This window comes from Calypte anna, chromosome 3 (assembly GCF_003957555.1).
Source record: "Calypte anna isolate BGI_N300 chromosome 3, bCalAnn1_v1.p, whole genome shotgun sequence".
NCBI lineage: Eukaryota > Metazoa > Chordata > Aves > Apodiformes > Trochilidae > Calypte > Calypte anna.
Genome location: NC_044246.1, coordinates 89,408,971 through 89,423,068, shown reverse-complemented (window position 1 = coordinate 89,423,068; position 14,098 = coordinate 89,408,971). Strand labels below are relative to the sequence as shown.

General features: G+C 36.8%; 1 protein-coding gene across 1 annotated transcript in view; it reads right to left on the bottom strand.

The window, feature by feature from the left end:
• The window catches only part of EYS (eyes shut homolog), a 709,634-nt gene that overhangs the window by 27,290 nt on the left and 668,246 nt on the right, over positions 1-14,098 (bottom strand). The window contains exons 42-44 of the mRNA XM_030447573.1: positions 10,268-10,434; positions 9,942-10,086; positions 3,822-3,996 (exon numbers count right to left, since the gene is read on the bottom strand). Of these exons, the coding sequence (XP_030303433.1) occupies positions 3,822-3,996; positions 9,942-10,086; positions 10,268-10,434 (487 nt within the window). The remainder of the gene's footprint in view (positions 1-3,821; positions 3,997-9,941; positions 10,087-10,267; positions 10,435-14,098) is intronic.

Sequence of the window (14,098 nt, the reverse complement as noted above, 5' to 3'; positions counted from 1 at the left end):
GGAAGGAAGAACTTCAAAATTCACAGCTGTCAGAGAAATACAAAAAAAGATCACTTTCAGTTCTGGAAATTTCAGATAATGCTTCAAGTTCTTTAATATTTGTATTCAGAATGCTCAAGTATAGTAACATTTAAAGTCTTCTTTCTTCTAGTTTGTTTCTTGTTAAATGCTTAACAGTATCATGTACTATTCATAGAATCACTTCCTGGGCTCAAAGTCCCTTACCCAAGCCAAACAGGCCTCTCAAGCAGCATAGTTTCTGCATAAGTAAGGACAACAAGTTTATTTCACTGCTGATTAAGGACTAAACCTTAAAGTTTTATATATAAAAATCCAGGCATCTAAAAACAATCATGAGAAGTAATTTCATGTTACAAGCTATGTGAGTGACATGTCTGTATGTTACTACAGGAAATCCTAATAAAACCAGAAGCATATCTTGAACTTCATAGGGAAATAACTAAAGGTTCTAAAGGATTTTTAGGGAATAATTTGCAAGCTTCCTTATATCCAATCTAGTTTCTTAAAGTAAACAAAGAGCATTCTTACAATGCACATAGAAAATATCACATTTAAAATGCGATGTTCAATGCTAACAAATCTGTATATTCCTATAATTAGGCAAATGTGGTGTTAAATAAAACAAATAATCTTATAGCATTAAAGGAGGGATTCAGCTCTGCCAAGTCAGACACCTGAATTGAGATGTCTACATGCAAGATGGGTGTATAATCAATAGAGATCAGAGGCCTCCATGTACTTTTCCAGAAGGAACTGTCACATTTGTCAACATTATTTAGCTATCTCAGATACTACAGGACATCTCAAATTCATATTGGTCTGTATTGGCAACATGAGGCTCCCCAAAAAACAGAGATTTCTGGATATAGTTCCTAAATATGTATTGTATTGGGAACTGAAAGATGCTGAGAGATGGAGGGGATGTCTAAATAAAAGTGGCTTTAAATTCAGGCAGTAGAAACCTAAACTATTGATGGAAAACAGTCTGTCTTCAGGATAGAGGGTGAAAATGGAGTTTGTTGAAATTAAGATTGGAAGGAAATTAAGTATATTTAAACATTAAATCTATCTACTACTATCAGCTGGAGGGCAGGAGGGCTCTACAGAGGGACTTGGACAGACGGGAGAGATGAGCTGATTCCAATGGGATGAGGTTCAACACGGCCAAGTGCCGGGTCCTGCACCTTGGCCACAACAACCCCAAGCAGCGCTACAGGCTGGGGACAGAGTGGTTGGAGAACAGCCAGACAGAAAGGGACCTTGGAGTCTGGAGTGACACGAAGCTGAACATGAGCCAACAGTGTGCCCAGGTAGCCAAGAAGGCCAATGGCATCCTGGCCTGTATCAGGAACAGCGTGGCCAGCAGGTCCAAGGAAGTGATTCTGCCCCTGTACTCAGCCCTGGTGAGGCCACACCTTGAGTACTGTGTCCAGTTCTGGGCCCCTCAGTTTAGGAAGGAGATTGTGGTCCTGGAGCAGGTCCAAAGGAGGGCAACTAAGCTGGTGAAGGGACTGAAGCAAATATCCTATGAAGAGAGGCTGAGGGAGCTGGGGGTTATTCAGCCTGGAAAAGAGGAGTCTCCGAGGAGATCTCATCACTCTCTACAACTCCCTGAAAGGAGGTTGGAGCCAAGTGGGGGTTGGTCTCTTCTCCCAGGCAACTCTCAGCAAGACAAGAGGGCACAGTCTTAAGTTGTGCCAGGGGAGGTTTAGGTTGGATATTAGAAAGAATTTCTTTACAGAGAGGGTGATCAGACATTAGAATGGGCTGCCCAGGGAAGTAGTGGATTCTCCATCCCTAGAGATATTTAAAAAGAGACTGGATGTGGCACTCAGTGCCATGGTCTAGTAACTGCAACGGTAGTGGATCAAGGGTTGGACTTGATGATCTCTGAGGTCCCTTCCAACCCAGTCGATTCTATGATTCTATGATACTATTTATCTACTATTTTATCTACTGGATATTATTGGCCTTTAAACACAAAATTCTTCATTTTATTATTCAAATATTTCCTCTTTATTTTGTTAAAACAGACTAGTTGTGCTCTGTTGCTGGCCAGAATGTTAAATTTAATGCTATATATTTCTGCTTATATTTAAATCAAAGCATTGTCCCTATAGCAACTAATTCTACAGCTTAACAGCATTGCACTCTTTCTGGCAGGGTAGTGAAAGCAAGACATAAAAATAGCTCAAAACAGCAACAAAAACCTCTAGAGAGATCTCATTTGAGGAGAAAAAAAAATTTAAATACAAATTCATTTCCCTCAAGCACTCTGCTCTTCAAAGGAACACTGATGACTTGAAAACAGAAAGGTGTTCCCTCTGAGAAAATGTAAGATTTGATTCACAGATACTATACATTGAAAAAAAAATGCATGCTACATCCACACCTCTTTGACAACATTTCACTTTTTTGTGAGCAAAAAAAGTGGCCATTACTGGTACACATGTATATACAGTCTTCAAAGACCTTACTGTTCTGAAATATGTGGAGAAGAAAATAGTTCAGGAATAGGTCACTACAAATTAAAAACAAAATGCAGAAAACACAAATCACACAAACACACACTCATTTTAGAACAATCCCTAAACAAACCTGGAATACAAATTATGAAACTATAATGATGAAAAAGAACTCTGTCTGTATCAAGCTTCCAATGCAGTAATGTCACCAGTTGCCACTCTAGCCATCCACCTGCTTTCCAAATGTTCTCTAGGTCTTGCTGGTGGTGACTCTGTGTACTTTATAGACATGAAGATGACAGCACAGCTGGATAAGTTGCTAAAGAAAAGACTTAGAGTGGTATAGATGGGCAGATGGGGCAGATACAAAACCAAAATTGCAAGAAGTAAAAAATAATCAGAAATGTGTGCTAGGCATGCCACTCCCATCTGCCCAACTACACCACTTTAAATCCTTTCTTCATCAACTTATCCAGCTGTGCTAAGATTTTGTCTCAGCAAAACCAATTACCATGTAATTCTCCTGCCAGCACATCGTTAGTAGGTTGTTTTGAGCTTGACAGGTATGCAAACTCTTTGTAGCACACAGCCTTTGTTGCTTTGAAGAAACAGCATACAGATTCTCCACAGTGCAAAGCCTATTTTTAAATTCTTATCTGCTTTGCTCTCTACAGGGTTTTCAGTCAGTGTCTTCAGATGCTTTAAATCTGCACTTTCCTCTTTGTAAGCAAATAATGCAAATACATGTAAATAAATGAAGACATAGTAAAGCACATGAGAGGAAGTGAGTATAATTCATCTTGGCAGACACTTTTAAAATCAAAAGTGCTCCTCAGCAAAGCTGAGTTACAAAGTGTTTGAAAACAAGGTTTATTACAATGGAGGTGTTGACACACATGAGTAATTTGGAATGCCATATGTAATTCTTTTGTGCATGCCTCATAGTTTGGATGTAAAGAAAGATTCCTCCATACTTAGTGATAAGGAATGAAGGACCATAGCCCTGTCTTCTGGGCCAGTTGTCCTTGCCACCACTTCTTATCTCATAGGTCAGCCCAATGAACAGCTTATATGATGCACTGACCTAGTTCAAGCACTTTGAACACAAGATCCTGACTAACACACCTTGTTTGGTTTGCAATGGAAAGGATGAAATGTTCACACGGTCTTATATATGAAACCCTTCAGCAGTTTTTTTCTTTCTGATAGGGTGATAGGCTCCTAGAGCTCCTATAGGCTCCTAGAGACTTTTGTTATCAAGCCATTCAAGTACCATAGTTATTAATCTAGAAAACAGTTTATACTGCAGTCTAAAAAAAATATATATATACTTACTAAACAGTAGAGCCACTTTCTATGCACTTCCCACCATTTCTGCATTTTATTAAGCTACATGGAGAATCTTTACATTGTCCAACACTGCGACCAGAATTGGGATGACCTTCTGGAGTCCCTGGTGATCTAAACTCTTGATTCGTGCTGGTGCGAACTTGAACATCAAAAATGCAACCTCAAAAGTAAAAAGAAAAAACAAATGAAGTTTAAAACGGATACAGGAAGTCAAAACAAACAAAAGGACAGTGTCAACCCTCCATAGAAGTGACTTTCACCTGACTGTCTTCAATGAGTGGCAACCCCATCTAAACATGAATTATATGTACGCTGATTGCTTTCTGTTAAGGCAAATGAGTGAACGACTGTATGTTCCTTCATTTAATGATATGTTAAACAAGAGAAATAATTTCTCAGGGAACAGATAGAATACAAAGTTAGTGGCTAAGGAATGGCTAGGTGCAATTTTGTATTTACATATGCATGCTTTTACAGGAGTGAATCTATATCAGATAAAACCAGTCAAAAAACCTCAATGACCCAGGAAAAAAAAAGGACACCAAGAAGTTTGTTTAATTCAAGGTATGTAAGAACCCAGAGAACAGACTGAAAAGGACTCTTTCAGGGAAAGCCCCACATTCTCCCCTTCAAAAACGAATGCTTCAGTTCCTGGTACATACAGATCACATTGCACATGACCACATTTTATAGCAGGTATATGCTGCTCCTTAAGGCCCTTGATCTGAGAATACAATTCACAGGCCAAATATCTGACAGGAAAAAAGTGTAAGAATTTATCTGTAGAGATAAATGAGTGCCAGTGCCTGGATCTGTGCCCTGATGTTCTTTTAATTTGGGATGCATTAATATCCATGTGCAAAGAGAAGCCAGAGCTTCAGAGTGAAGCAGAGATGTTCCCAACTTTCTTCCTCCAGGAAGCTCCTGTTTACCCTGTGGGCTTTCTGGGGACTGACCCTTTGGAGAGTCTTTGCACTTCCTAGTGACTGCACAGGATGATTAGCCTTATGGGTCTAATTTAATTCATCAGTATTTCTGAATGACATTTTCAGATCTGCATGACTGATTATTAACTGCAAAATTGAAGACTGTCATATATTATATCTTTTTGGATCAAATCTTAAGTAACTTTTCAAAGTATACTTCAACATCCAAGTGATTTAGAATCACATTTAAAGGTAGCCTTAAGCATTTTTGAAATGACATCCAAATCTATAAATAAATATATACTATTTTAGACTAAAAATAGCCTTTTAAACCAGTTCAAATAAACCAGTAATGTATTTGGAAATGCTCATACCTTTCTAAATCTTATTTATACAATTTAGCTGTGAAATGGTGAATTCCCCACAGTGCTTGAAATAATGAGAATCATAGGTATTCAGCAGTGTATGCCAAAGGCTTTCTGTTTAATACAAAAAGTAGGGAAAGGATATGATGTGGCAATTGCAAGTAATCATCACACTGCTTTTTAAAAAAAGTCATTTGGAAAAGAAGACTTGCACCTGAAACAGTATTAATGTCCAATTTTGATTTTTTAAATAATAACATAAATCGTTCTCAACAAAATAGAAGTAATATTTATAGCAAGATAACTATATATATATATATAGCTATATATACTATAGCTATATAACTGTAGCAAGATATATATTTCAAATATAGTTAGAAAAATGTTACTAAAAGGACCTTTCTTAGATAGGCTTTTTCTGTATTACACACATTTTATAGTTCTCTTTTTATTGACCCATAACTAGTAATTAAAAAACCCAGTTTAGCAATTTAAAAATAACTCAGTTTGATGATAATTTGCTGTCTTTGTATTATTGCTTCTTTGCTTTTAACAGGGTTGGTTTTAGGTCACTGTGTGCTCAGTAAATCCTAACTAGTGTTTCATCTGTTTATCAGTACAGATAAAGCATGTTCTGTTCTGGGTCTCACTGGAGTATTAAGAGAAAGCAGCTCAGAGGTCTGTGTAAACAATGGAAAGCACAGTGAGTACCCAAGAACTGGTAAGGTCATCTTAAAAAATAAACTGGCATTTGTGTTGATGACTAATTTAATAGTACCAGCAGAACATCTAGGATAGGAACAGTTCTTGAGCACTTGCATACAAAGCATACAAGAGACTTTTGGCCCAGCTTTATGAATTCAACTGAATTTTTAAGTTAATTTTCTTTACTTCTTCTAATTCTTAGTCAGTGGGATGTAAACGAAGGAATTAGAGCAACAATTTGAGCCTGTTGTAGCAAGCACTATAACATTCTGCAGAGGAATCAGCTGATGAACGTGCCTTTTCTCTGACCTGAATTCCCTTTGCTCTGCCCGTTCTGGGCCTCTTTAAATAAGAGGCTGCCAACTATTCTGAATAGTGGAGAGGTTTTCTGACACAGTCAAGTCCGCCAGAGGTACTCAGAAGTTTCTGGATTTTTAAGTCAATCTTGGTTTGATTATGAAGATCAAAGTTTTATACAAGTAAGCTGAAATCAGATGCAAGACAGTTTACTCTAGGAGGATATACCCCCTTTTTGCTCGTCATCTTTTGTCTAGTAACTCCTTAGACCACATTTAGAGCTTTCTGTCAATTAATTATTTTCCTCTCAGTTTAATTCATCGCTTTTACCCCAGTCAAACAGAGCTCACAAATCACCAGAGCTACCAACAATATACTTCATAGCTTATAATAACTGCATAGGTTATAAAATTGTATAAATAATATACATATATATATACAATATATACAATAATATAATAAATGTATAAATAGCCTATTAAAAATACGATTCATTACACAGTTTTATTTTTTTTCCAGATATTTATATCTAGCATGAGAACTCACAGAACAAGGTACATACATAAATTGATGTCTATCTGAATGCAGTACTGAACTTAGGCATTGCTAAAATTCTACCTGTCCTACAGTGCTTTGCTTTTTCCCTGTTTTTTTGAGTGCTTGTGAGTTATGGCATGTTTCTCTAAAAAGGATGGCCCCCACAATGGCTACCCAATGCTGCTGCCAAGCTGTGACCCAAACACCCAGAGGCTGTGTATAACTAATATGAAACTGTGATACAAAAAGCAACACTGATGAAAAGATACTTCAGAAGTCAGTTTCCTTCTGCAAAATCTGAGATGCAGGAATATAAAGAAAAGTAGTTTTAGCCCTGGCAGGCTTGTAATGCATTCTATCTGACTATGAACATAAACTTTGACCTCAAGGCTATATTTGTATCTAGTTAGAACTCAACTGAGTTCTGGGTTTACTTTATTTTAAAAAGTGACTGAAGTAGCTGACATTTTGTTTGCTTCTTTGCAAAATTATTTATGTGAAGAGGTAGCTTTTTTTAGTGTGGAGGAGATTCATCAACAGTTAAGCTTTATGGTAAAAGCTTCTCCTATGCCTTTTTACTCTATTTAATATTATTTGCTGTCAAACAACAGATTGTTTCTATAGCCATACCAGAGGAACAATCAGTTACTCCTCTCTCTCTGCTCTTCACTTATTTCTAGATGCAAGCCCTGGATATGCAGCAATTGCTCTGTGGTTAGAAACTGCATCACGCCACAGTGGTACCACAGGTTATGAAACATTGAAACTTTCCCTCTTTCTTTCTCCTTGACACCAGATTTTTCTCTGCCTGTCTCAGAAATGCGAAGTCTGGAAATCCAGCTGTATTTCTGGCTTTTTCCAAATAACTATCTAGTTTTGTGGGGGTGTCACAGTGCGTAGTTGTGCAGAACTCAACATGAGGCAGTTGGTTTTATACTCCATCCACTGCAGACTGTCCACAATGAGCAGGTTTTGGCCACAAGATCTCCAGCTACCCACTACCCACATGGACTTAAGAGCAGCTGCACTATGCTCTGCTACATATCTCAGAAAACTAAAAGGTCCTTTAATTAAACTGTAAAAGGACAACAAAGAAAAAGCTGGAGGCTTAAGTAAACTATACTACCATGTGCCCATTTACAAAAGGTTCCTGTAAGCCCACAAGGAGTTACAAATTCAGATGAAGCTCATAGTTTGGAGCACCTCAAACTCTACACGAGCGTGGCTGCTTCATTTCAGGTTTACCTTTACTACTTTGTCACAGTGTCTGAAGAAAGATTTCTAAATGCTCAAGGTATCAACAAACATCCTTCAGCCTACCAAAAGAATCTGTAGGTGTTGATCACCAAATTTCCCAAACTTAAGACTTCCAATCTTTTGATAATTAAATTCCAATTTTTTAAAGACATTATTTTCAGTATCGCACCCCTTCCCCCTCCGCCCCCCCATGGAAATCACTGAAACAAAAACTGCTAAAGGTTTTGAAGGTAAGGGAGGAAATGGTCTGAAACAGTAGCTGTACCGAGTAAAAATCCTAAATGATTGCACACTGACACTGGGGACAGTTAGTCTGTAGCAGCAAGGCTGACCTCAATGTTTCTTGATCCAGTAGTGGTTGCTTACAAAAGGAGATATACACTCTGGTATTAGAAGCAAAATAGTTTTAATAAATCATGTCTTTAAAAGCAGCCAAGAGCAGCTTTTAATGTCTTAGTGGTTTAATCAACTATGTGCTAGATAAATTTATCTTGACTGTCACTTCCAGAGATTTTCTGTGGGCTCCCTATAGCTGCAAATTAGCTGAAGTAAAATGATCCAGAATTTTCTTTTATGTTAGTAATACTGCAGTTCCCACTCTGGAGAAAGGCTATAGAGTTTTATTTCTGATTCTGAGATCTCAAACTGGGAATATTTCTGAATTAGAAGAAAAATGTGCTCCTAACTACATAAGAAAATGTCATAGAAAATCATTCCTAGGGAAGTGTAGCTTTCCTTGAAAGTCAGCCCACTCTGGGCAAGAGACAAGATGCTGCTGGGAACTGGAGAATGGAATTAGCAAATACAGGGCACTTAATAGTGTGAATGATAGGGACAAAGAGAAAATGTTTAGTGGTACATGTCTGACAAAATTCTTTTTAAAAAGTAAGAGGAATCAATAAATAGTATGGTAACTAATGGTATATGAACTTGTAAGTAATTTTCATTCTTTCAGAAGAATATTCATTCTTCATCTGTAGAAGTTTAGCCACGGTAATACAGTTGTGATAAGAGAAGCCTGTAAAACTGCCAAGTTTTTGTTAAACCAAAGCATTCTTGGTCATCCCTAACATTAACATTTCCATAAAAAAGGCCAGAAATACTTTCTTAGACATCATGGTTTATGATATGCCAATCTGCAAGCAAGAAGACATGAAAACTATATTCAACCCATGCTTCCTGAAAGACAGAGACAAATGAAATATTAATTCATGACTTCCTGAGTGAAAATTCGACTACAGCATAAGAAACTTGATTTTGTTGAAGTTTCCATGTAGGAAGAAAAAGTAAGGTAATGGCTGGAAAAGCATCAGTTATGTGGTATTAATGGAAATGGAGCGTACAAGTGTATGACAGTGAATTTTATTGCTATGCTCGTCTTTCATAATATGCCCCTAAACTGATAGTGGAGAACTGAAACTCTGCTCTGCTATGGCAAAATGTTTTCTTTCCATTTGCAAGGCTTTCCAGTGCTTAAAATAAACTGAAGTTTGCCTTACAAATACCAAGCACATTATTTCTTTGGGAGTAAGGAATACAAATAAAGGAGTGTTGTGAACAAATGCTTTGCTTCACTGCTGATCCAACTGATTGGAACTGAATTAACATTTCTACAGAGCTTCAAATGATTACCCAGACCAGCACTGCCAGTAACAATGGTCACAGCTAGCTGGGAGAACATAAACTACTTTAATGCAGAGAAAGGAAGCCCTTTTCGAGTGATGCTGACAGGGGGCATGAACAGTGGTGATGAACAGGGGCAGATAGGAAGAAATGGTATCATGACAAACTTTCATTCTGATCAGAAACAGACAGTATTAAAAATATTTATCAAAGCCTCTCTTTGCACCCTGTTTCTTAATTACTATAGTGAAATAATGAAAAAGACATAGGAATCTCAGCCAAGAAGACCATAGTTTGCTTCCTTCTAAAGACAGAGATTTTAGATCTTTATTTCTTAGGCAACTAAAGCAATTCAAAGCATGCTTTAAAAGGAACTGAAACAATATAATCTTTACCTTGAAAGCCGTTCATAAATCTGGATCCCTCTGGTAGGAGTTCTGGAGTATACTCATGATAGCCTCCTAAATAAAACTGACTGAAGACATTGAGTCCAACCAGAGTCCCAGGAGAAGTGACAGTTTTATTCTTCTGATCATCCACCTTTCAATGAAGCATTTATTTTTGTTATAACAAATGAATTTACTTTATTAAGGAACTTCTAATGAACACAGTCCTGCAAACTTAACAGGGAAACTGATTTTTACAATTCCACATGAAATGTAAAAAAATGCCAAGACTTTCATCTAAAAGCTCTTTCCTTCTAAAAGAAACAATTTCTTACCTTCATCCAACCTTTTTGGAGACATCTGCCAAGATAGATGACATGGATATTGAGTGTCAGATCAAGTGGTTTACTAATGATTGTTGCTGTGCCAGAACCTAGATTGTAGCTATATACTACTCTGCCATTACGAAGGCCTAAAACCAAGAAATCATCTCCATTCAGACCTGAAAAGACAAAATTAGAATAATTACTTATTCCAGCATTTAGTGAATGCATAAAATATAATCAAAATCCTCTGAAAATATATCAATTTAGGAAAATTTTAGCCAGAAAGGTTTTACCTTTTTGTATATATTTTTAATATTCTCTGTTTATCTTGTAATACTATTTACAGTATTCTTGCAGATTTAAAATAGAAACTGAAGAGATTTTGAACACATTTACAAGCTTTTTGAAGGATGTTCTTTTTTTACAGTAGAGCAAGTCAATGACATCTACAAATCCTGTTCAGTCTGGTGCATTCAGGAGTTATTGCTGCCCCCTCCCCCTGCAACCTGAACACATTCAGCTTCTTCCAAAATCTTTTAAAATGCAAACTGAAATTCCAGTTTGCCCGTGTGAATAACCCACAGTTTAAAGTTATTCTGGCATACTTTCAGCTTTCATGGTAGGCTCCTTAATGGCCTCAAAACTTGAGAGCATCTGATATGAGGTGAGGGGAGCAACAGTAATAGAAGCCTGAGGAAGCTCTAGGAGCTTCTAACAAGCTCATTCACCTGCTCTCAACCTAAGGGTGCCTGAAGACTTTATTGTAGCTGCCCCTGATTAGAGAGGCTCTAGAATATTTGTTACTGAAGCTTCTCTAGTCAGAACAGCTGTATGCTCTAATTCCTGTAAGTCGTCTTAAATTTTCTGGTTAGAATTCATTCATTTGAAAATTTGCAAAAAATATTGTAATTTATTTACATTTAGGACTACATGCTGTAGGTGCAGCCTGTGCTTTTCAGATGCTATACTATAAAATCTTATTTGAAAGATTTTAAGTCTGACATAAAGCCTGTGAGTAAGAATTCAATTTCTGGACTAATTCCTGATCATTCAAGTAAACAGATTTCTATGATGGTATTTTTGAAGAGAATTCAATACATCTCATGCAGACCAGAGTGGCACTACTATTACTTAGAAAAAATTTATTCAATTTACGAATCTCACCCTTTGTTTTGCATGTACTCCTAGTAGGTAACAGAAATGGGATACAAACAATGATAAAAAGGAAGAACGTTTTCAGTCTTGGATTAGGATATTCTGAATTGAAATTCAAAGCCATCAATTTCTTTTTACAACTCTCCTGTGAATTCAAGAAATTCAGTGTTCATTTTCATGCCTGTAAGCTATATTTTAGATATTTTATTCTCTTTTCAAAAGGCTATATTATTTTGCATTAGTTTTAGGAAAATTCCCTTATTTGTTCTTGCAGTGTGATACGGTGGCCCTAATTTCAAACATCTCTTGACATCCCTTCACTAAGTGCATGAGGAGTTTGCTTCATTTGAAAAAGTGGGCTTTTTCCCAGAAGAAGCAATGATGGGTGTATCTCATCCTCCTGATGAAGCTCTGCATACTGTCATATTTCTGTTATCTCACATGCTGCATTAGCAGTGTGGGGAGGCAACAGTACTCTGCTTTTTCTAGAGTTTGATTTTTTTCTGTACAGGCATTATTTTGGTGGAACATGTAAATATACATGAAAAGATTATTCCAAAGAATTTAAATACACAGCCTCTATACAAAACGTGCAGTTAAATTCAGTCAAATAGAATGTAAATACCATTCATTTTTATTACACTGATTTGTTCATGACTGAATGAAGCCCCACTGCCTTCAGTTGCACTGGCACATTACCAGTGAAGGACTTCCAAACCGTAAATAACTCTTTTTAAAATCATTGCCAAAGTTGCTCTTTTCAGCAGTGTCCACAATGTTCTTGTGTGATTTGGCCTGCAAAACTGAGGAGGCATATTAAAGACACAGTGTTATTTAAAATGCATAAAAGAAAGGCAACATCCTAAAAAAAAATTACCTGAAGATAATGTCAATTAATAGTCTGTATAAACAAGAAAGCTTTTAATTGTTTTGTTTTTTTGATTCTATTGTCTTTCTCCTTGTTTATACTAAAAATGGAAAAGAGACTCTAGAATAGACTTCAAAGAACTCAAGCCATCTTAAATTGGCAATATTATTATGAATTTCTGACCCACTTATTTAAGGATAATGGTTGATTTCTACTTATGTATTAGTCTTACGATAGCATAATTGTATTGGCTCAGTTTTCATTACACTAATATAACTGCAAATAGAATCAGAACACAAATGTTTTAACATTTTACACTTTCAAGGTTATAAATGATGTAAATATCTTAATTCTGAAAACCAATGGTGATTACTTTGTACAATATACAGTAATAGAGGGACTTTTGGAAACAAAATAATTCCTGCTTTTTCTTCTTTTGCATCTTCTAACTGTTACTGAAGTCTCTCTGGTCAGAATAGCTTTGATTTGAAGTCTTCTTAAACTTTCGATTTAGAACTAATTTATTTGAAAACCTGAAGTAAATTTCTTTGCATTCAGGACTGAATATGCTGTCATTGGCAGAAATCCTTCAAAATAAATGTGGTTTGTTTTTGTTTGTTTGCTTGTTTAAATGTCCTGCAATGTTAAACTCCAGTTACATCCTTTAAAAATAATTTACATTGAGAAAATGTTTAGAATTTATAAATAATCTTGTGCCTGAGTTGCAAACAGCTCACTCAGAAGCACTTGCCTCTTGTTAGATGTGTTCTCTTTGAAACAGTTTTAGTGCTTTTAATTTTGAAGACCTTCAAAGACTGTTTTTCTGTTTCCTAAAAATAATCTTTTTCTTGCCAAGTGAATAATATAGGTTTCCTCCTTTCAGACTGTCCAATAATGAGAACATCCATATTTATATGCTACATATTTACCTACTATTGTTTCATCTGTTTCTACAGAAGTTTAGCATATGTTAAGGCCCAACTTTGCTCTAGTCTCCTTTGCTCTAGACTCTTCTCCCCAACACTAAGCTGTATGAAGGTAAGGGTACATGGTCAGTAGATGGTGGTTTCTCTGCTGCTTCTTCCTCCTCACACCTTTCCTCTGCTCCAGTGCGGGCTCTCCAGTGGCTGCAGTTGCTTCAGGGAACATCCATGCTCTGGCATGGGGTTTTTCTACAGGCTGCAGGATTGGTAATCTGCTCCTCTGTGGAAGTGGCATGGAGTCCCTCTTCCTATGACCTTGTGTTCCATCTGTTGTTTCTCAATCTTTTTGTTCCATCCTTCTCCCTCTGTGATGTTTTCTCCCGCTTCCTAAATACTTTACGCTTCAGTACCCTGCAGGGGGTCAGCTGGAGCTGACTGGATCTGGCATAGGCATTGGGTTCCCATAAATTGTGGGTCTTATCTGCCAAACTCATGTGACATTTTTGATGTGATAAAGCATCTACTGTGGCAGTAGAGAAATATTTACATACCTAAATCGCTCTCCTATTGTGATGGGTATAGACCTAAAGACCAAACCTCCCTCCTAGGCTTCAAGATTTCCATAGGACAGTTCTCAATCCACAAGTTAGCTCATACTCCAATTGCAGAAACAAGATAAAAACAAGCAATGTTTTCTACGATCTACTAAGTATGAAGTGGTTTCTACCCTGACTGTTTTAAGTCAGCATTAGCATGTTTCATGTTTATGTTTAATGTTCAAAAGTTTAACATTTTTCTCAACTTTCATCAGTATTATAGGTCCTGTGCTGATAGTAATGCTAAGATGGACAGAACAAAAGTAGTATTACTATTTTACTCCATTTCAATGCTAAG